The sequence below is a fragment of the Oryctolagus cuniculus genome, chromosome 1 (assembly GCF_964237555.1).
Source record: "Oryctolagus cuniculus chromosome 1, mOryCun1.1, whole genome shotgun sequence".
NCBI classification, from domain to species: Eukaryota; Metazoa; Chordata; class Mammalia; order Lagomorpha; family Leporidae; genus Oryctolagus; species Oryctolagus cuniculus.
Genome location: NC_091432.1, coordinates 32926700 through 32950429, shown reverse-complemented (window position 1 = coordinate 32950429; position 23730 = coordinate 32926700). Strand labels below are relative to the sequence as shown.

Below are 23730 nucleotides of genomic sequence, written 5' to 3'. Positions count from 1 at the left end.
CTTGCAGTATTTATTACCATGACATAATTTGAAGGATCTACATTCCAAAGTACAATTTACTAAATGCTTAAGGTAATCCCTCATTAAAAACCAACCAACACACAGAAAGAAAAAAAAAAAAAGACTTCGTGTGTTTTTTGCCAACCCTTGGTACGACTGCTTCCCATACTGGAGTTCTGGGTCCAGGTCCTGGCTCCACTTAGGTCCAGATTCTTGCTCACGTACATCCTGGGAAGCAGCAGATGCCACCCACGTGGGAGATGCTGAGCCTGGCTTCCTTCTGCTTGGCCCAGCACCAGCTGTTGTGGGCACTTGGGGAATGAATCACTGGAAAATCTCTGTCTCTCTCTCTCTGCCTTTCAAATAAAACGAAAGTAAATAAAAATTGTAAAAACATCTTCACACACACAGATACACACACACACACACACACACACACACACCTCCTAGCGGGTTCCAATTCTGCTCCCCGCCTCACAGGTGAGGACACAGAGGCACACAGGGCTGAGTAGCTTGCCTGGGTCCAGGGAGGCGGTTTGAACCCAGCGGGGCTGAGTCGCCGGCTGCGTGGCTGTCTGGGCGGATGTCAGGGCCCTGCCCAGTAAAATACCTTTCACCTGCTCTGGGTTCCGGTCGTGACCTGCCTGAGGTATTCAGAGGGGCAGGGGCTGCAGGCTGCGAGGTGCCCGGGAGCACGTGACCGGCGGCGGGGCGGGGCCTGCAGAGAGCCCCGCCCCTTGCCAGTTAACAGGCGGCGGAGGCGCGGGCGCGCGCAGTTCGCTTGTGGCCCTGGTGGGCGGACTTGGCGTCGGGGCAGCGAGGGCCATGGCCACAGTCCGGGAGAAGGCGGCCGCGCTGGACTTCTCGGCTGGCCACAGCCCCGCGCAGAGGCCTCCAGGTGGGTATCAAGGACTCTCTCCCGGGGCGGCGCGGGGCGGGCTGGGGGCGCGCGCTGTGGTCCTCGTGGGGGGCGGGCCGGGTGGGGGGCGTTCGGTGGCCGCCGCCCGGAACGGTCGGCTCGGCGAGCCTGGCCCCGCTGCGGCCACTCGGACCGCGTTCCCCTCGGGCTGCGGCCCCTGCCGCCCGCGCAGCCCAGCTTTTCCCGAAGCCACCCAGACTGGAAGGTGGCCGCGCGGTGGGCCGTGCGCCCGCTGCGTGCCGGGCTCCGGCTGCGCGCGGGGACCGCTGACAGCGCGAGGATACCTGGAGCGTGCATGGTTCTCGGCCCGGCCGCACACCTTGCCCGCGCAGCGTGGCTCGTGGCCGAGTGCCTCTTCGCTTTGTTCGGGACTCCTGCTGGGAGAGAGGTTTCTGTTCCGTGAGTTACCCTTGGCAGGGACTTGGCCGAAAGATGTTCATTGACTGAATAAGCAGATTTCGGCCAGGAGAAGTTTCTGGCTTTTTTTTTTTTTTTTTTAATAGTTAAATGACATCAGGAGAGAAGTTGGTGAATATCACTACTGGCTAATCATACCTTTGGGGGGCAGTTCGTTTGGGATCTTGGCCTCTTCAAATGTTCAGACGGTTCTAAAATGCTGATCCTAGCGTATCTACAACTCACTAAATAGGGGACTCAGATGGCTGTTAAGATGCCCAGATAACTCTGGGCTTTTTTTTTTTTTGCCCTTTGGATGAGTTACAACATTGTCCTCTTTCTGGAGCTGCAGTGGGGCGGGACAAAAGCCTATAAAACACCAACCAGTAAAACAGTGATTCCTTCCTCCAGGTCAAATGGGTGCATCTCTCCGCCCCACTCTTGTGTCTAACTTACTAATTATTGTTCCTTTTAATTTTCAAAATGCTAATGATAAGTTGGGACAGAGAGGCAATTTTCATTTGTACTTTTCTAAGATCATAATACTGACTGTCTTCTGCTTCCATGTATAAGACTCCGGGAAGCACTTTTGAGGCCATTGCCTTGATTGCTATTGTGAAGAGAAGAGAAATACTGAAACATTTGGGAATGTTGAAAGCCAAATGCTATGGAAAGCAGTTCTGAGAAGTCTTCCGGCTCTCTCTTCCTGAAAGCAGAAAATTCCCAAATTTCACCTGATGAAAACCTGGCCGTTTGTCTCCTCGGTCAGCTGAAATACCAATTTGGGGCTTTGGGCGTTTGTGAACAAGTTCTGAGAAGGGATACAGGAATGTGTTTTTAAAAATTAAGAAGATGCCTCTCAGGAGACTTGGAGTGCTAGTTATCGGATTTGAATGAGGAGGAGACCGCTGTGGACTTTACGCCAGGTGCAGTGGGCAGAGGGGCCCAGTGTGTGTGCTCGCTTGTTTGGCGTGGTGCAGCTGGCCCTACCTGTTGGCGTTTGGTAAACCCTCTTCCACCGTTAGTTTGCCTGTGACAGTCCTAGTGAACAGAGCGATGGCAGCCAACGGTTCTTGGTTCCTTGCCATTCTTGTTCTGTGTGCTCTGGCAAACAGCTTTGCGCTTCTCTTTCACCACTGCTTAGTAATTCTTCCATACTTTAAAGGGGTTACCATGACACGAGACGTGCTTTTGATGAAGAAATACGGTCAAGATGGCAACCTTTAGCCAATCCTTTGAAGACACTTGTCTTTGGACAAGAAAGCAGTGTGTTATCCTGTTATCCTTTTATACTGTAACCTAATTCTTTGAATTTGCCTGGTGTCACTTTTCCAGAGAGCTCAAAGTGCTTCCCGTATGCTGTCTCATTAATCTGTATGGACTACTGCAGGGGCCAATGCTGGCTTTGGTTGATCATTATCTTAATATTTTAAAATGGTTCTTGTGAGTAGATTTATGTATTTCACCTGCCAGCAGCCATCTCTTCAGAGGCAATCTCGGCTTCGCCATGTCTGTAAAGCCAAACAGGAAGAAAATAAACTTTGAACTACCAAAACCAACATGCAGTAAAAGTGTTGCAATGTTGGCATTGGAAGCAGAGGAAGTAACTGCTGCCCAGTTTTTTTGGTTTTTTTTTTTTTTTTTTTTTAAGATTTATTTTACTTATTTGAAGAGTTACATAGAGAGGTAGAGCCGGGGAGGGGGGTGGAGAGAGGGAGGTGTCTTCCATCCGCTGGTTCACTCCCCAAATGGCTGCAACGACCAGAGCTGAGCTGATCCGAAGCCAGGAGCCTGCAGCTTTTTCCAGGTCTCCCACATGGGTGCAGGGGCCCAAGCATCCAGGCCATCTTCTACCAGGACATAGCAGAGAGCTGGATTGGAAGTGGAGCAGCCAGGACTTGAACTGGTGCCCATAAGGGATGCCAGTGCTGCAGACCAGGGCTTTAACCCACTGCGCTGCAGCGCTGGCCCCGACGCTGCCCAGTTTTAACACCCCAAACACAATTACCTTTATATTTATTTTCATGAGGTTTCAGTTACTGCCCATAATACAGTCCTTTTCCTTTGTTTTGAATTCCCGTGAATAATGTTTTAAAACCTCCTCTGAGAAAATATTTCTTAATCCTAAAGAGTACAGGATTTATAGATTTGTTTTCTGATGAAAAGTTAAATTGTCGGCCGGCGCCGCGGCTCAATAGGCTAATCCTCTGCCTGCGGCGCCGGCACACTGAGTTCTAGTCCCGGTCGGGGCGCCGATTCTGTCCCGGTTACCCCTCTTCCAGGCCAGCTCTCTGCTGTGGCCCGGGAGTGCAGTGGAGGATGGCCCAAATGCTTGGACCCTGCACCCGCATGGGAGACCAGGAGAAACACCTGGCTCCTGGCTTCAGATCAGCGTGGTGCGCCAGCCGCAGCACCCATTGCGGGGTGAACCAACGGTAAAGGAAGACCTTTCTCTCTGTTTTTCTCTCACTGTCCACTCTGCCTGTCAAAAAAATAAAATAAAAAAGAAAAGTTAAATTGTCTAGTGTGTGTCACATCTTGTCTTCATCTGCTAGTGGTCTTTGAATTTCTTTCATGGGGTGACATCACCATCCAGGTGGTAGGAGTAGGTAAAGGATAAACTGAGTTCAGGGCAAGAAGAAGAAAGATATCTCCCGTTCTTTTTTACTTTTGAAACTAAAAATTTTAGAATAGATTCTGTTTACATGAAGTCATGAGGTTAGCACATGAAGTTCTCATGTGCCCTACAGTTCTCATTATGTTAGTGCAGTCCATTTGTCAGCATATGAACCAGTATTGATACATGGTTATTAACTGAAGTCTATACTCAGATCTCTTTGGTTTTTGCCCCTTCCTCTTTCTATTCTAGGATCCTATTCGGGATATGACATTGCTTTGAGTTGTGACTCCTTGGCCTCTTCCAGACTGCGACAGTTCCCCCTTTGTTTTTAGTTACACACCTGTTAATTACTGCTAGCTATACATTCCTCACAATAGCATAGAACTAGGGTTAGTTCTCTTTTGCAACAGAGAAGTTAGGCAGTTTTGGGTCCATCATTTACTAATAATGGAAAAAGTGGAACCCAGGTTGCTGAGACTTTTGAATCCACGTGTTTTCTACTTTTTGTGTTCATAGCACCATTACTGTGCCCGCTGCATTAACAAAAGTTTCATGTCTGAACAGTATTCAACCCAAGGCTTCTCAACCTCAGCCTTGTTGACATTATCTTTGTTTTAGGGGCCACCTTTTGCATTGCAGGATGTTTGGTAGCATCTCTGTCCTCTACCCATAGATGCCAGTAGCACCTATACCCTGTGACAACAGAAACGTCTTCAGATATGCCCCTTGGAGGGTAAAATTGCCTACTGAGAACCACTGTTAACCCTTCTTTAATCATGTTTTTTAATAGTTAGCAGTAATCTCCACTGATATTGATTAACCAATTGTATTCTGTTGCAATCTGTAAAGCAGTTAAATAATTTGAACCTCTGAACTGTGAGGAGATTTGGAAGGGATAAGGCACTAACATACTGTTTTTTCAAGATTTATGGAAAATCAAGAGTTACCTAGATTCTGCTGGTGCCGCGGCTCAATAGGCTAATCCTCCGCCTTGCGGCGCCGGCACCCCGGGTTCTAGTCCTGATCGGGGCACCGGATTCTGTCCCAGTTGCCCCTCTTCCAGGCCAGCTCTTTGCTATGGCCAGGGAGTGCAGTGGAGGATGGCCCAGGTGCTTGGGCCCTGCACCCGCATGGGAGACCGGGAGAAGCACCTGGCTCCTGGCTTCGGATCAGCACGATGCACCGGCCTCAACATGCCTGCCACAGTGGCCATTGGAGGGTGAACCAACGGCAAAAAGGAAGACCTTTCTCTCTGTCTCTCTCTCTCTCGCTATCCACTCTGCCTGTTAAAAAAAAAAAAAAAAAAAAAAAAAAAAATTTGTGGGGAACCACAAAATACCTCGAATAGAGGTATTTTAATAGACAAAAAAAAAAAAAAAAAAAAAAGTTACCTAGATTCTTTGAAGAATTTAAAGCCTGATAAAGAAAACAAATGTGTTGTGAGCTGGCGTTGTGATACAGTGAGATAAGTTGTCTCCTGTGACATGAGCACCCCATGTTGGAGTGTGGGTTTGAGTCCTGGCTGCTCTGCTTCCCACCCAGCACCCTGCTGATGGACCTAGGAAAGCAGTGGAGGATGGCCCATGAGGAGACCAGGGTGGAGTTCCTGGCTCCTGGCTTTGGCCTGGACCAGCCCCAGTCATTGCAACCATTTGGGGAGTGAACCACGATGGAAGATCTCTCTCACACTCTGCCTATCAAATAAATAAATAAATATTTTAAAAGTGTATTTTAACAATTCTGTGTGTTTACATTAAGATCTAATTTTATAATGTGTATTGATCTACTTTGAAGGGTTAAATCTCACTACTGAAATGACTATAGAATTATTTTATCCTGGGGCTGGCACTGTGGTGTAGTGGGTTAAGCCACCTCCCTCCCTCCCTCTCCCCTCCTCCTCTCTTCTCTCTGTCTCTTTATTTTGTTCTGTCAAAAGATGTGGTTATTTTATTTGAAGGGCAAACTTATAGAAAGAGATCTTCCATCCTCTGGTTCATTCCTCAAATGGCCGCAATGGCAATTTCTGATCCAGGTCAAAACCAGAAACCTGGAACTCCATCCAGGTTTCCCACGTAGATGACAGGGGCTCAAGCACTTGGGCCATCCCAGCACTGCTTTCCTAGGCTCATTAGCAGGGAGCTGGATAGGAAGTAGAGCAGCTAGGATTCAAACAAGCACTGTGATATGGGATGCCAAGAGTGGCAGCTTAGCATCCTGTGCCACAGCACTGGCCCTTCAGTGCCCATTTCTAAAAGAAGGATATGGCTTTAGTTTTCAAATTCCTGTACTCGGCAGTTTCGACCTGAGGCCATAGAATTCAACTGTTTGCTCAGTAGCTGAAGAAACCAACTCACAGAGGTTAGGGCTCTTACTCAGGGTTTCATAGCTGGTATCTAGACACTTTAATTCCTTTGCTTATGATGCTTTTAAAAAACAGCTGGATAAATGTGAATAAGGAAGCATCAAAATGTAGATGATGATGACTTTTAAAGAGTTGTCCTGCTCATATGTAAGTGAGGTTTGAGGACAAGCTCCAGCTTCTATTCTGATTGCTAGACATACAAAGCAATCCTTGTAGACTCCTGATCTCTTAAATCCTGTGTAGAAATCACAATAAGTCATCTTCCTGGGCTGTGTTCTCTATCAGTGTTCAGTTAGATGATGATAAGTAGGTTTGAAACCAGCATGTGGGGGATCTGCGTTCAGTTGGTGAAGTCAGCATTAAATAAACAGGTTGTCCTGGTGTGCACTTTGGCACGTTTACTTGTCAAGTCTAGGGTCCATTATGTATTAAAGATTCTGTATAGACATGAGCAAGTTTGAGACTGTGGGTGGTGATGCTTGAGGGGAAATATCCCAGGATGCAATGGTTGGGAATTAATGGTCAGTGAGAACAGAGGAGACCTGAGAGGGCTGAATTCTGTCATGCCTGGAGGACTCTGGAAACATTATGTGGCTCACAGGTGCCTACTCTCCTGCTCTAACCTGCTCTTTAATCTTTTATACAGTGTTAGCCAACCTGCAAAACTTCCTGATTTCCCACATTTCTGCAGCAAATTGATATGGGGAAATGTATTCTTTACCTCTTAATTCACCTATAAAGACTAGCCTTTCCCATATCATTGAGACTGTTTGTCCTCTCCTCTCGCCCCTGTTCAGTTGTCCTATTAAATCTCAAATTAATAGGTGACTCAGCCTTATTGTCTAGGTTTTGTGTGCTGACCTACTTGTAGCTCAAGTGTTATGGCTATGGGTTACTGCATCTGTAACATTATCACTAGCCTGGAAGTGTATTTCATTGGTACCTAAAGGGAATCTGGTCTCTACAAGGTTGAGTCTTACACATCTTTTCTTTCCCTGCCCCTGTGTACTGTGGATAGTATTTATATACAGTTCACGGGCTGGCATTGTGGCATAGTGAGTTGGGCCACCTGCACTACCAGCGTCCCATATGGGCACTGGTTTGAATCCAGGCTGCTCTACCTCTCATCCAGCTCCTGCTAATGTATCTGGGAAAAACAGCTTATGATAAAAATAGAAAAAAAGCTATATACAAAATTTATGATATCCCACCTTATTTTAAGAATCATGACTACTAAGTGTTTTTGAATAGCTTAACTGAGAGTTCACAAATCTTAGAGGTTTTCATTATGTTTCTTCCGTGTCTCCCACATGGGTGCAGGGTCCCAAGGACTTGGGCCATCTTCCACTGCTTTCCCAGGCCATAGCAGAAAGCTGGATTGGAAGTGGAGCAGCTGGGACTTGAACCGGTGCCCATATGGGGTGCCAGCACTACAGGCCACAGTTTCACCTGCTATGCCACAGTGCTGGCCCCTTATTCTTCATAATTCAATTTTTGAAGCTGTTCACATATATTTTGGAGACTGGCAACAATTTTTTTGTTTAGTACTTCCTTATGAAATATCTTTAATTTTGACAAAAAACATTTCAAACATCATAATGATAAGTGATAAATTATCCACCTATTATTGGTATTGGAAATATACAAATAATCAGTAAAGGGCTTTGTGTATGTATGTACTATTAATTTTCACGGTAAAGATGTCAAAATTGCTAGCAGCTAAAAAATATCTCTTCCTGTCTCAACTCTACCTTTTAAATAAATATCTTAAGAAATTATGCTATGAGTGGATACAATGGAATGGTTCAATAAACACTCCTTATGTTTATTGAAACACAAGAGGTGAATTCCAAGTGACCCACTTAAAATCCCTGGTTCTAGTGCAGTCAGAGTTTTCATTCCTTACGAAATTTTTCTTAAATCATAATACATTCTATGTATATAAAAGTAGGAAAGTAATTTCAAGTAGCCATTTCTTCTGTGTGTGTGTGTGTGTGTGTTTCTTTTAAGTTTATTTGAAATGGAGAGAGAGGGCCGGTGCTGTGGCATCACAGGTTAAGTTGCTGCCTGCAATGCCAGCATCTCATATGGACGCTTCACTTTGGATCTGGCTCCCTGCTAATGTGCCTGGAAAAGCAGCGGAGGATGGCCCAAGTCCTTGCGCCCCTGCACTCATGAAGAAGACCCAGATGAAGCTCCTAGCTCCTGGCTTCAGCCTTGCCCAACCCTGGCTGTTGCCACCATCTGTGGAGTGAACCAGTGGATGGATGATCTTTCTCTCCTTCTCTTCCTCCCCACCCCCAGAACTCTGCCTTTCAAATAAATAAATCTTAAAAAACAAAGGTGGGGGGGATCTTGATCTACTGGTTCACTCCCAGATATCCCACCACAGTCAGGACCAGGCTGAAGCCAGGAGCTTGGGACTCTCAATCTGGGTCACCTCCATCGTGTGGCAGGCACCCAGCGACTTGAGCCGTGACCTGGTGCCTCCCAAGATGCATATTAGTAGAAGGCTGGACTGGAGTGGAGCAGACACTGTGGTTACGTGGCATCACAAGTGGTGTCTTAACTGCCGCACCAGAAGTCTGCCCCAACAGTTTCTTTAACTATCATTACTCCTATCCTTTTATTGCACTGATGAGTACTGTTGAAGGAAGATGTATCTCGCGTTGCCTTGAAGTAGTAACTTCTTAACTTCTTTGCCAAAATATCCCAAAAGTAAAAGAACTAATGTGCCTAACAAAAAATGGGGACTCAAGACTACTGAATTTTCTGAGGATGATTAATAAGTGCAACACGGAAAAAGGCATATGCTGTTTATGTAAAGACAGGGAGAGTACAGCTGCCAGCTCCCAAGCTGGTAGCTAGACCCGGTTCCCTTGGCTTACTAAAACCCAGCGCCCATTTCTTTCCACCTGATCATTTTTCCTTCTTTGTAGTTTTGCCATCAGTTTATTACAATATACAAAATACGATAGGAAATTGTTGAAAGCTTGTTTTTGTTTTGTGTTTGGCTAAAATCTTGCTTTGTGTGCCCACTCTGTCTTTGTAATAAGTCATCCTATTGAACATAAACCAAATTGTTGCTTTATCCTGCTTTAAAAGTACTTAATTTTGGCTGGCACTGTGGCTCAATAGGCTAATCCTCCGCCTTGTGGCGCCGGCACACTGGGTTCTAGCCCTGGTCGGGGCACCGGATTCTGTCCCTGTTGCCCCTCTTCCAGGCCAGCTCTCTGCTGTGACCCGGAAGTGCAGTGGAGGATGGCCCAAGTGCTCGGGCCCTGCCACCCACATGGGAGACCAGGAGGAAGCACCTGGCTCCTGGCTTCAGATCAGCGCGATGCACCAGCCACAGCGCGCTGGCCGCGGTGGCCATTGGAGGGTGAACCAACAGCAAAAGGAAGACCTTTCTCTCTGTCTCTCTCTCTGTCTACTCTGCCTGTCAAAAAAAAAAAAAAAAAAGTACTTAATTTTAAAGCCTAAATAATAGGAAGCTTAAATATACTAATTTATTCCAGCAACCAATGTGTATGTGTTTCTGACTGATAAATGCTTTGAACTCATATAGACCACAAACCCAACATGGGTACTGTCTCTTTCAGTGTAATATCTGGAAGTTACATGTAACCTCTTTGGGTCTGTTTTTTGTTTTAAAGATTTATTTATTTTAAAAGTCAGAGTTACAGAGATAGTTACAGAGAGAGAGATTCTCCATCCTCTAATTCACTCTCCAAATGGCTACAATGGCCCAGCCAAAGCCAGGCAATTCATCCAGCTCTCCCATGTGGGTGCAGGGACCCAGGCACTGCTGCTTTCCCAGGCACAGTAACAGGGAGCTGGATCAGAAGTGGAGCAGCGGGGAACCGAACCAACACCCATATGGGAAGCATCGCAGGCGGCAGCTTTACCTGCTGTGCCACAGTGCCAGCCCGTGAATCTGTTTTTAATCTCTCAAATAGAGGTGATATCTACTTCATTGAACTGCTAGTGAAAATTAGATAATTTATGCAAGGCGCTAACAGAGTTCCTTGAACAAAACTCATAGCTGCCACCAGGCTCCACGTGACGTGTCCTTTCCCCTGCCTTCTCAGATCCCAGCTCCACTCCCTGCTCGCTCTCACTTCCTCCTCGTGCTTCCTGCTGGCCTCCTTCAGCTCTGGCAGGCACACCTCACATCAGGGCTTCGCTCTTTCTGTTCTCTGTCCTTTCCCTAGGCTCCTACACAGCGTGTGCTCGTTTCGCTCCAGTTGCCACTGAGATACGACCTCGCCGGAGAGGGCTTTCCTGACATCCGTTTAAGACAGCATTCGCTTCCTTACCCTGCTTTTTCCTTTTAGCATTAATCAAACGCAGCACTGCCTGTGTCCTCTCACAGAACCTACATCCGTGAGAACAGGTACTTTATTTTGTAAACTGTTCTGTTGTAGCACTTTTAACAGTGTTTGGCACATGGTTGGAACTAAGTTTTTAATTGCTATTAATAGCAATATCTTACTTTGCCTTCATGATTGTTCCTTATTAATATCTTTGAAAATTGCTAATTTTCTTGCCTAAGTACTGTTTAGACCATCTAACAAGGTAGTAATGAACAAGGCAGTAATGCTCAGTTTCTCTGCAATTTTTCTCCTTCAAGGTTTCAGTGTGGCCCAGAAGCCATTTGGAGCCACCTATGTGTGGAGCAGCATTATAAACACCCTTCAAACACAGGTGGAGGTGAAAAAACGAAGGCACCATTTAAAACGACATAATGACTGCTTTGTTGGTTCAGAAGCTGTGGATGTCATTTATTCTCACCTAATTCAGAATAAGTATTTTGGTGACGTAGATATTCCTCGGGCCAAAGTGGTGCGAGTGTGTCAAGCACTTATGGACTACAAAGTATTTGAAGCAGTTCCAACCAAAGTCTTTGGAAAAGACAAAAAACCTACATTTGAAGACAGTAGTTGCAGCCTGTATAGATTCACAACGATACCTGACCAGGACCGTCAGTTAGGCAAAGAAAACAAGCTGTGCTCACCTTCCGGGTTAGTATGTGACATTAGATTATCATGGGAATGTCAGCAGGATTTTTTTTTTTTTTATGAGGTGTTGACTGGCATTGTATTTTTAAGCAGTATGTTTGGCAAATCCTAGACTTGTTCATTTTAAAATTATAAGTTTATTTTATTTATTTATTTATTTATTTTTTGACAGGCAGAGTAGACAGTGAGAGAGAGAGACAGAGAGAAAGGTCTTTGCTTTGCCGTTGGTTCACCCTCCAGTGGCCGCTGCGGCCAGCGCGCTATGGCCGGCGTACCGCGCTGATCCAAAGGCAGGAGCCAGGTGCTTCCTCCTGGTCTCCCATGGGGTGCAGGGCCCAAGGACCTGGGCCATCCTCCACTGCACTCCTGGGCCACAGTAGAGAGCTGGCCTGGAAGAGGGGCAACCAGGACAGAATCTGGTGCCCCGACCAGGACTAGAACCCGGTGTGCTGGCGCCACAAGGCGGAGGATTAGCCTGTTGAGCCGCGGCGCCGGCCATAAGTTTATTTTTTTAAGTGCAACAATTTTTAATATTTTGCCACATTCACTTAAAATGTAGAGGTTAGCTACATACACCTAATTACTACTTTTTCTTGAAATCGGTTAATCTCACAAGTGAGGGACTCATGATCATAACATGGGGAAGAATATATAATATACATTGTGTGATTCAGCAAAACAGGTTTTGTAACTGTATACCAAGTGGTATGGCATCCACACAGTTTTTATACTCTCTGTAAATTAATTTTCTCAAATAAGAGAAAATGTGATATTTGTCCTGGGTCTGGCTTATTTCACTTCGCAGAATGATTTCCGGTTTCATCCATTTTGTTCCAGATGGCATTTTGTTCATATTTTATATGTAACAGAAACAACCAGCAAACTTTGATATTTCTGCTTCGGGTTATAGTTACAGTACAAAATAGGGATTCACACTCATGGGGAGGGCGTTTAGCGCAGTAGTGAAGATGCCAGCATTCCCTAGTGGACTCCTGATTTGAGTCCTGGCTATTCCACTTCTGATCCAGCTTCCCGCTAAAGCACACTGTGGGAGGCAGCAGGTGATAGTTCAATAAATTGGGTCCCTGCCACCCATGTCAGAGACCCAGGCTTAGTTTCTGTCTCCTGGCTTTGACCTGGCCCAGCCCCGACTGTTACAGGACTTAAAGGAGTAAGCCAGTGGATGGGAGATCTCTGTCTCACCATTTCTTTCTCTCTGGCTTTCAAATCAGTAAAATCATAAAGAATTGACACACAAAGCAGCATGAGAGCGGGGGAGGGTACAGACAGGCAGGGGGAGAGCCCTGTCACGGGTCATCTCTAGGATCCACCAAGTGGCAGATGAGAAGTGTGAAAGGCGTGTGGGAGCCAGAATGTAGAGGGCCTCATGTGACATCCTACGGGATTGATGAGTCTTCATAATTTGTAACACACGTTGGGGAGGCTACAGAAAGAATTTAAACATGATGAGATTGTACAAGGAGCCTTCAAAAAGTACATGTAGAATGTATCATGAAGAAACTATGCATGGATTTCAAGATTTTTATACAAAAATAATGTTTAAATTCCATTTTCTATGAACTTTTTTTAAGTCCCCGTGAGTGTTAGGTCAATCTGGCAGTTGCGTGGAGCCTGCTGGGGAGCGCTGGGTAGGGATCTGTTACAATACCGCCGGCTGCAGAAGTGAGGGCTGAACTAAGCTGCCTGGGGGGCAGGGGAGTCATTCCAGGGGACACTGGGGAGCCAGCATTGTGGGCAGCAGCAGGTGAAATGGATGTGGGTGGTGAGAACGTTGTGGACTTTGTTATTTATCATGAAATACTCCTCAAACAACTTGAGCTTTTCCCGTTTTCTCAGCTACACTGTGCAGAGGGGACAATGTAATACAGACCTGACCTGAAGTTCTAGAGTATTTCCCTTTGAATATTTTTTTTAAATGTTTGCTTATTTTCATCAACTTGAAAGGCAGAGCAAAGAGAGAGAGCTCTTCCTTCCATTGGTTCACTCCCCAAGTGCCTATGACAGCCAGGGCTGGGCCAGGCCAAAGGTCTCCCACTGGGTGGCAGGGGCGCAAGATTGTCACTCATCATCTGCCGCCTCCCAAGGGATACATTATGATACATTATCCCTCCCAAGGGATTCATTAGGAACTGGATGAGAGCTGAGTAGGCAGGACTGGAAGAGGTACTTGGATAATGGGTGCAGGTGTCCGAAGTAGCAGCTTAATCTGCTGAGCCACAGTACCCACCTCACCTTCAAATATGTTCTCATTCTTTGAAGAATACGGAATCTGCCTCTCCATACAGGAAGCAGATATGAGGATAAGGGCATGGGGAACACTTTCAGATGCATTTGTATATGTATTTTGTATATGTATTTGAAACCCCTGGGACCAGATACATTTAGGAATTTGTAACTCTGCAGAGTTTAAAGAGGTTATTTTGGGGGCCGATGCTGTTTCACAGTAGATTAATCCTCCTCCTGTGGCACCGGCATCCTATGTGGGCTCCAGTTCTTGTCCTGGCTGCTCCTCTTCTGATCCAGCTCTCTGTTATGGCCTGGGAAAGCAGTAGAAGATGGCTCAAGTCCTTGGGCCCTTGCTCCTGGTTTTGGATCAGCTCAGCTCTGGCCATGGCTGCCGTTTTGGGGGGTGAACCAGCAGATGGAAGACCTTTCTCTGCATTTCTCCCTCTCTCTGTCTGTAACTCTACCTCTCAAATAAATAAACAAAATCTTTAAAAAAGGTAATTTTGTACATAGATCATTCGCAGGTAAACGATTATAGATCTATATTTGAAAATGAGAACTATCCAGCAAAGAATGCCCCAGAAATAGATATAACTAATAAAACAGTAAGCGTAATCAAGTTTTACTTATGTTTTAAAATTGGTGACTAAAATTTGGTCACTGAATTACTTAAATCTAAATATTTATAGGGTCAGTGTTGCGGTTTAGTGGGTAAAGCTGCCACTTGCGACACCGGCATCCTGTATCAGTGCCGATTCATGTCCCGGCTGCCCCACTTCCCATCCAACTCCCTGCTAATGGCCTGGGAAAGCACCAGAGGATTGCTCAAGTCCCTGGACCCCTGCCACTCACGTAGGAGGTCTGGAGGAAGTTCCTGGCTTTAGCCAGTGAATCAGTGGATAGAAAAGATCTCTGTCTGTCTCACCTGCTCTCTCTGTAACTCTAACTTTCAAGTGAATATATCTTTTAAAAACAATTCACATGACATAAAATTCATACTTAAAAAAATATCTAAATGGGGGCCAGCATTGTGACACAGTGGGTAAGGCCAGTGATTGCAACGCTGGCATCTCGTATGGGCATGGGTTCCTGTCCTGGCTGCTCCACTTCCCATCTAGCTCCTTGCTAATGGTCTGGGAAAAGCAGCAGAAGATGGCACAAGTGTTTTGGCTCCTGCAACCACACCCACACAGGAGACTCAGTTTAAGCTCCTGGCTTCAGCCTGGCTCTTTTGGCCCTCTGGAAGGTGAACCAGTGGATGAAGGATCTCTCTCTCTGTGTCTCTGTCTCTCTCTTTCTTCATCTCTCTCTGCCTCTCTTCCCCTCCCTCTCTCCTTCCCTCCCTCCCCTCTCTCGCTCCCTCCCTCTCCTTTCTCTCTTTCCAACTCTTGACTTTCAAATAAATCTTTAAAAAATAAAAATTAAGAAATCTAAATATTGAAAGGAGAATTTATTTACGCTATGTTTATTTAGACTTGAGAAAAAAGGTGTGGAGTGTTTTTATATTTTATTACACTCAGAATTTGTATTTGTTATGTTTTTGTTTGGAAAGACATAAATATTCTAGAAACTATTAGATCTCAAGTACTAAAATATTTCTGTGGCTATATTAATAAACAATAACTTATAAGAAATTTATTTTAGGAATGCAAATGCATTATTTAAGTCACCTGATCCCAAATCAACCAGTCTGGAGGATTTGTGGGAAAATCTGAGTTTGAAGCCTGCTAACTCCCCTCATGTAAATCTCTCTGCAACCTTGTCTCCACAAGGTAAGCTAAAGATGCACAAAGTGAGGAACAGAAGACTTGACTTCAAATAAAATTATTTAAAAGTTTTCAGTCTTAACCTTTACTAGAGCTTACATATTCCAAGTGCGGAGAAAGAGCACACTATGTATTAGAGCTGTTTCTATTAAGTTTTAACAGAAGTCCATTATCTTTAACAAACGCATCAGTGTTAGAACTCTGGAACACTGACTTTTGTCCTATCAGCTGGCAGAGGTTCAAAACTGAACTGTTTGGCGTGCAGATTTTTTTACTTAATCTGTTCTCAGATATTTCTCTCCCTAAGTTTTATTAGGTTAAAGAAAAATTTGAAAATTACATTAAAACATGAAGAGAATCTGTGTGCTCCTCCTTGTGTGTGGCGGTAGAATGCAGCTCAGTGACTCTCATTCCCCCTCCTTCCTCTGTGCCACTGTGGAAACCCTGAGTGACTACCCTGCAGCCAGGCATTTCAAACCAGCCCTTAGATTGAATGGATCATTCTTTCTTCCAGACTCCTTATTAACATGTTATATGACTTGATCTCTTATCTCTGCCAGATTGCTTTATACAGTACAGAGAATGAAAAGAATTCCTGTTGTCCAAAGTCTGTTCTCCTACACTTTAAACAAATCTTGGATTGTTTTACTTTGTTGGAAGAAAGCAGTTCATAAAGTTAACTTGTTCTTTTTGGTGTTGGAGGATGGGGACACCCAAACTTATTAGCTTAGACCTGTCTAGATAAATATTGTTGTGAACATGTAATATTTATTCCTACTTTTCACCTCCTCATTTTTCCTGTGTAGTTATTAATGAAGTATGGCAAGAAGAAACAATTGCACGGCTACTACAACTTGTGGATCTTCCACTTCTTGACTCCTTACTCAGACAGCAAGAGGTTGTGCCTAAAGTTCCCCAACCCAAGAGGCAGCCTGACGTGATCAACAGCAGTAACTACCTAGATCGAGCGATCCTCAAGGCTTACAGCGACTCTCAGTATGTGGAAGTGCATGTAATAATCAGTATGTTTGCAGGAAGATTATAAATAATGGCTTTAAGATAATCTTTTGAATTCTACTTTCCCTAGGATCAAATATGCATTGCCATTTGGTATAATCAGTATTTGAGAAAGAACACAATTAGTTAAAGTTAGGAAATAGTTTAAATTTCATTGCTTTTCCTATCATTTTTGTTTCACATGTTCACTTGCACATCAGGTAAAGTGATTATGCACCATCTTAGTTAAAATGTAAGACTGTCAGGTGTCTTCTGAAGATTTCTCAAAGGGACCAAGAACAAAATTAACCAATTAGGGGGTCAGTGTCAGTGGCACAGAAGGTTAAGTTGCACGGGGTGCCAGCATCCCATATGGGCAGGGGTTTGAGTCACAGCTGCTTCACTTCTGATCTGGCTCCCTGCTAATGGGCCTGGGGAAGCAGTGGAAGATGGTCCACGGCCCCAAGTTCTTGGGCCCTTGCCACCCACGTGGGAGACCCAGATGGAGTGTTTTTTTTTTTTTTTTTAAGTTGTTATTTTATTTATTTGAAAGACAGAGTCACAGATAGAGCCAGGGGTGGGGGGGGGGGTGGGTCCCCAAATGACAGCAATGACCAGAACTGAGCTGATCCAAAGCCAGGAGCATGGAGCTTCTTCTGGGTCTCCCACACAGTTGCAGGGGCCCAAGAAATTGGGGCCATCCTCCACTGCTTTCCCAGGCCACAGCAGAGAGCTGGATTGGAAGTGGAGTAGCCAGGACTTGAGCTGGCGCCCATATGGGATGCCAGCACTGCAGGCCAGGGCTTTAACCCACTGCACCACAGTGCCCCCCCCCCCCATGGAGTTATAGGCTCCTGGCTTCAGCCTGGCTCAGCCTTAGCTGTTGCAGCCATTTGGGGAGTGAACCAATAGATGGAAAATCTGTGTCTTTCCTTTCTAAGTCTACCTTTCAAATAAAATAAATCTTAGTGGTTTTTTTAAATATAGTTAAAAAATTCTTGGAGTCCTTTTAACTACATATGCTTTTATACTCTTCTAGAATGCCTGTTAAATACATCATTTTAAATTAACTAGTTTTATGAAAGTAAGGGTCTCTCACATCTAGCTGCCATTCTACTAAATATGAATCTTACAGTTTGAAGATGAAACTTCAGGTGCTACAGAAATTAAGATTTTCCCCCCTTCGGAATAGTTCCATATTTCTCATAACTTTGAAACTCATCTCCTAAGTAATATTATGAAAGGTTAACATAGGGGCCCATTCTGTGGTGCAGTGGGTTAAGCTGCCATCTGCAGCACGGGCATCCTGGCTGCTCTACTTCTGGTCCAACTCTCTGCTCATCACCTGGGAAAGCAATGGGAGATGGCACAAGTCCATGGACTCCTGCACACATGTATGAGACCTGGAAGAAGCTCCTGGCTTCAGCCTGGCCCAGCCCTGGCTGTGGCATTTGGGGAGTGAACCAGTGGATGGACAATAACACACTCACACACACTTTCTCTCTCTCTCTCTCTGCCTTCTCTGTAACTCTGACTTTCAAATACATAAATATTTTAGGAAACAAAGTTAAAATAAGTCCTTATATTTTCTAGTTTATTTAACTTTTAATTATCTTGCTTTAGCAAATAATGTTCCACCCGCTTTAAGGAGATAGAAATGTTTGAAAGGAAAGTGACGTGCATTTTCAGTACTTCACTAGGGCTGCACTAAAGTGAACTATTAATATGCTAGCTGAATGCCAAGATGTAGCTGAAAACCTTATATGAAAAAGCAAATCCCAACATAGTTGTTCAAGTCTGCTCACATAATAGGAGGGTTATTCTACAAGAGTTTAAGTTACTTTTCTACAACCTAAAGTAACATCTGAAGACATTTTTAAGTATCTTAATTTTCACATACAGAGTCTGTATGTCACAGTGAAGGTCATCCAGCCCCATCTTACTACAAAGCCAATGAGGCTCGTGCCAGCGAGGGAATGACTTGCCTGGGATACTCATTTGGGTCGTGCAGAAGTAGTTGTCCTGAGTCCACGGCAGTAGAAGACACTGTTTTTAAACTGTATATATTAACAAATTGAATATTAAGAGCTAGCCATTTTATTTCTTGTAGCATTTTTGTAAAGTTACTCAGCTGCCATTTGACTAGACACGGTAGTTGATATTTAATTATTTTGAGACTTTTATCTTCCTCTGTTAGAGATGACAGTGAGAGATCATAGATCACACACATCCTCTGAAGAAGCAACCTTGTGTTGCAGAAATACTGGCCTAGGAATCAGACCTGGGTCCTGGTCCTGCCTGGGGCCCGAGCAAGTGACTTCCAGCTTCCGGATGTCCTTTTTGATGTCTGAATTGTAATGGATAGTTTTCTGTTTCAGCAAAAAAGAAAACGTAGCCAAATTGAATTTTCTATCTTTGATATGTGATCTAGCTATATATTAGAATGCTTATATATGGCCTAGTAGTTAAGATGGTGGTTGGGAGTGCTGGGGTTTGATTCCTGGCTCTAGCTCCTGATTCCAGCACTTGCTAATGCAGACCTTGTGAGGCAGTGGTAAGGCCCACCAAGTATTTATGGGAGACCTGGGTTGAGTCTAAGCTCTCGAGGGTATTTGGGGAGTGAGCTAACAAATGGGAGATGTCTGTCTAATTAAAAAAATAGATAAACTGGGGGCTGGTGCCGTGGCACTGAAGGGTAAAGCCTCGGCATGCAGCACACCAGCATCCCATATCAGTGTCAGTTCAGGTCCCCGCTGTCCCACTTCTAGTCCAGCTCCCTACTAATGTTCCTGGGAAAGCTGCAGAAGATGGGCCCTGCACCCACGTGGGAGGCCCAGAAGAAGCGTCTGGCTTCAGAGCTCCTGGCTCCTGGGTCAGCTCCAGCCGTTGCAGCCATTTGGGGAGTGAACCAGTGGATGGAAGACCTCTCTCTATTTCTGTCTATGCCTCTCTCTGTAACTCTTTCAAATAAATAAAATCTTTAAAAATTTAAAAAATTTTAATTAAGCATATCTTTACATGGATAGGCAGTTATCCTGGTGGCAAGCTTGAAATAGTAAATTACTGGTATTATGTTTGTTATTCCCTGCTTTATAAAGTAATCCTCCATTCTCTGTCTCACACAGGGAAGATGAATGGCTCTCTGCAGCGATCGACTGCTTGGAATACTTTCCAGACCATTTGGTGGTGGACATAAGCAGAAACTTCCCTGAGCAACCAGACAGCACAGACATGGTGAAGAGACTTCTGTTTGATGCCATTGGCAAATATTACAGTAGTAGGAAGCCTCTGTTAAATCATTTATCTGATGTTCATAATGGAATTGCAGAACTCTTAGGTAAGTGAGATCCTACCAGAGAGAATGTATCTTTTGGAGGAAATAGGAAAAGGTTAATTTTCCTCAACAGTAACAAAAAGAGCATTCATTACTTGAAGCCAGGAGTGGACCTGGATTAATCCATAGAAAGAATGCTTACTCCAAAATCTCTTTCGTTCATTTGGAAAGAGGCTTTAGTGAGCTCTGAAGTATGCAGAAATTTCTGGTTGCAACAGGAAAACACTCATTCATTGGAAGCCTAAACTGAGAGCAGCAATCTTTTTTGGTTTTAAGATTTACTTATTTGAAAGTTGGAGTTCAAAAGGGAAAGACACATAGTCCACATGCTGGTTCACTCCCCAAATGGCCCAAAGGCCAAGGGTGGGCCAGGCCAAAGCGAGGAACCAGGAGTTTCATCCAGGTCTCCTATGTGGGTGGAAGGGGCCCAAACACTTGGGTTGCCTTCTGCTTTCTCAGGCACATTAACAGAGAGCTGGATTGGAAGTGGGGCAGCCAGGACTTGAGCCAGTGCCCAAATGGGATGGAGGTGCTGCAGGTGGCAGCCTTACCCTCTATGCCATGCCGCCGGCCCCAGCAATTCTTTAGAGGAATGACCAGCACTAGCACCATGGCCCTTTCAGTCTCGAAGATGGCAGACATTCTGCTTTGTCCCTTCATCAGTGAGCCAGACATTCCACTTGGGCTGTTTAAAAAATTGGAAGTATCAGAAAATTCCTGTTTTTCTGAGGCAGAGATGGATAATCAGCATCTGCACATAGCATATTGAATTAATGAAAAATACAGGCTGGGGAATGTATCCTCAAAGCCAAGAGTTAGATTTAATGACCTAAGATACTGTGTTACAAGAATTTAGGCAATTAGTTGCCAACTGGAGAACAGGCTCTCTTTATGGTATGGGTCATTCATTGTAATTCCTAGTCTTGTTTTGGTTTTGGAAACAATTTTGAATAAATGTACTGTATGGTTTAAGCTACAACTTGAGTTTTATTCCCTTTAATATAGTCATGTTTGGTCAATTAAAAGCAGTTTTTTCTTTTGGCCAAAGTGAATGGGAAGACAGAAATAGCACTAGAAGCTACTCAGCTCTTTCTAAAGCTTTTGGATTCCCAAAGCAGAGAAGAATTTAGACGACTACTGTATTTCATGGCTGTTGCAGCACATCCTTCTGAATTGAAATTACAGAAAGAAGTAAGTCTTTTGTTTAAATGTTAATTGTATTGAGTATCTTTAGTACTCACAGGACCCATGTGTCAGATTATCCCATCTTTTTCAAGTATGCTGAAATGGAGAATAGCTATTAATAGTCCCTTTTCTATTAAAGGAAATAAACCTTAAGTCTTCTGAATACATAGTACACAGTGTGTTTTATTTTTATAGAGTGACAACCGAATGGTTGTGAAAAGGATATTCTCAAAAGCCATTGTTGACAACAAAAACTTATCCAAAGGCAAAACTGATCTTCTGGTACTCTTTCTAATGGATCATCAGAAAGATGTTTTTAAGGTATGCTAAATTTAACCACCTACAGGGTTAAATTTATTAGATTGCCAGATTGAAATGCATTTGAATAATGTCCTATGTCCCTTCTTTTTCTTAAGATTCCTGGAACCTTACATAAAATTGTCAGTGTTAAGCTTATGGCCATACAGAAGGGAAGAGACCCAAATAAAGATGCAGGTAAACTGAGAAATACTATTTTCAAAAGACAGATTCTTAGTGTTTATTTAAAGTATTTTGCTGTAAGCGTTTGCACTTCAATTTTAACTGAATTCTAAACATTCTCTCAGAGTTATACAAACTTAGCACAGAGCCTGTTTCATAAAGCAGCATGACCAGGCTTAGAGAAAATCAGCAGTGTTCATTTCTTCAATTCATCTTACAAAGTGGGAAAGAAAAACAAATATTAAAATATTGTTTGACTTTTGTTAAAGGAGCAGTGTCATTAAGTGAACTTTTCTACTTTTACATTTTAAGGATATATTTATTGCCAGAGAATTGATCAAAGTGACTATTTCAACAGCACACAGAAATCGACGAAAGACGAGCTCTTGAACTTACTAAAAACTATTGATGAGGACTCAAAACTGTCTGCCAAAGAGAAAAAAAAGCTGCTAGGTCAGTTCTATAAGTGTCACCCAGACATCTTTATTGAGTATTTTGGAGACTGAGTTTCTAATGTTTGTATATAAGTTGTGTATTTTAAGAATAAATAATGTATCTTAAAGATCCAATCATATTTGTAAGCTTGGAATTTCTAAATATGAAACTGTACCTAATAAAAATTCTTTTTATAATCTTATGTGTCAAAAACTGAGTGTTATTAAGATGACATATTGCTGTTGCATATTGTCCACTGTGTTCAGTGCTTTATAGAACATGATAGGAATTTAGATGACCTGTACTGTTTACATAAGAAAGTATTAGATAATAAGGAAGTCTATTACATATTATAAGGAGTGTCATTTGTATTTTGAAAAGTACTTAAAGATGCAAGGTAAGAAACTTATGCTATGACAGGAAAGCAGTGACAGATGGCCCAAGTGTTTGGGCCCCTGCACCCACATGGGAGACCCAAAGGAAGCTCTTGGCTCCTCCTGGCTTTGGATCTCCCCAGCTCTCGCCATCATGGCCATTTGGGGAGTGAACCAATGGATAGAAAACTGTTCTGTCTCTCTCTCTCTCTCTCTCTCTCTCTCTCTCTCTCTCTAACTCTTCCTCTCAAATTAAAAAAAAAAAAAAAAAATTGGGACCAGTGTTCAGCGGGTTAAAGCCCTGGCCTGAAGCACTGGCATCCTATATGGGCGCCAGTTCTAGTCCCACTGCTCCTCTTTGGATCCAGCTCTCTACTATGGCCTGGGATAGCAGAAGATGGCCCAGTCCTTGGCCCCTGCACCCACGTGGGAGACCCAGAAGCTCTTGGCTCCTGGCTTCGGATCAGTGCAGCTCTGGCAGTTGCGACCATCTGGGGAGTGAACTAGTGGATGGAAGACCTCTCTTTCTGTCTCTACCTCTCTGTGTAACTCTGTCTTTCAAATAAATAAAATAAATCTTTAAAAATAAAGAAACTTAGGCTATGATAAAATGAATCTTAATCTTTTTAAAGATTTATTTATTTGAAAGTCGGAGTTATACAGAGAAGGAGAGGCAGAGAGAGAGAGAGAGAGAGATAGGTCTTCCATTTGCTGTTTCACTCCCCAAATGGCCACAATGGCTGGAGCTGTGCTGATCTAAAGCCAGGAGCTTCCTCCAGGTCTCCCATGTGGGTGCAGGGGCCCAAGGACTTGGGCCATCTACTGCTTTCCCAGGCCATAGCAGAGAGCTGGATCAGAAGTGGAGCAGCCAAGTCTCGAACCGGTGTGCATATGGGATGCTGGCACTGCAGACATCCACTACACCAAAGCGCCGGCCCCAAATGAATCTGTTAATTACCATGAATTGTAGATAAGTCAGAAATCAGACTTCTAATGCTTCTGAAACTTCATCTGTTTAAGCTTATTGTGGAAAATTTCAAGTGTATATGAAAGTGGGGATAATGGGATATCCCAGGTACCCATACTGACAGTTGTGAACTCACAGCCAATCTTGTTTAATCTGTTCCCCACCCAATCCTTGCTACCATCCCAGTGACGTATCACTTCCTGAATAAAATTTCAGTGTGTATTTCTGAAAGGACATTTAATACATTGACAATATCCTTATGAGTCATACAAAAACAGTTTTTTAGAATCAAGTATGCAATTAGTGTTCAAATATTCTGATGATCTCAGATGATTGAGTTTATTCAAATAGACATCCAAATAAATTGGAATTGTTAGTGTGCTTCTTAAAGTCTTTAAAATCTGTAGGTTCATCTCTCTCTCCCCACCCTCTTTTCTCTACTCCTTGTCCCTCTTTGCTAGTCGCTATTGATGAATTTCCTATATTCGTGATTTTGCTAATTTTAAGTTTGGGCTATCCTTTATTGTATTCCATTGTGCCCTAAACTTGTAAATGGGTCATTAGAGCCAAAGTTTTAAACAAGTTTTAAACTTTTTATTTATTTGAAAGGCAAACACAGAGATCTGTT

At 43.8% G+C, this 23730-nt stretch overlaps 1 protein-coding gene across 4 annotated transcripts; it reads left to right on the top strand.

Annotated features, from left to right (window-relative positions):
* Window positions 1-761: 761 nt before the first annotated feature.
* On the top strand, window positions 762-21963 carry DEPDC7 (DEP domain containing 7). 4 transcript variants are annotated; one of them, XM_051825615.2, is made up of 10 exons: window positions 762-898; window positions 10512-10693; window positions 10931-11321; window positions 15210-15337; window positions 16138-16327; window positions 19453-19664; window positions 20710-20852; window positions 21042-21167; window positions 21263-21341; window positions 21639-21963. In XM_051825615.2, exons 3-10 carry the CDS (start codon window positions 11164-11166, stop codon window positions 21830-21832), a joined length of 1230 nt encoding a protein of 409 aa, XP_051681575.2. In that variant the 5' UTR covers window positions 762-898; window positions 10512-10693; window positions 10931-11163; the 3' UTR covers window positions 21833-21963. The 4 variants fall into 4 exon arrangements, with proteins under 4 accessions (XP_051681575.2, XP_051681567.2, XP_051681578.2 ...); XM_051825618.2 differs by lacking the exon at window positions 762-898 and adding an exon at window positions 1203-1318; XM_051825607.2 differs by lacking the exon at window positions 10512-10693 and having other exon boundaries at window positions 768-898.
* The last annotated feature ends 1767 nt before the right edge of the window (window positions 21964-23730 follow it).

Coding starts and splice junctions, on each gene's coding strand:
- DEPDC7 (XM_051825607.2), top strand. CDS start 826: ATGGCCACAGTCCGGGAGAAGGCGGCCGCGCTGGACTTCTCGGCTGGC. Junction 15,338..16,137: donor TGCAACCTTGTCTCCACAAG/GTAAGCTAAAGA, acceptor TTTCCTGTGTAG/TTATTAATGAAGTATGGCAA. Junction 20,853..21,041: donor AATTGAAATTACAGAAAGAA/GTAAGTCTTTTG, acceptor TTATTTTTATAG/AGTGACAACCGAATGGTTGT.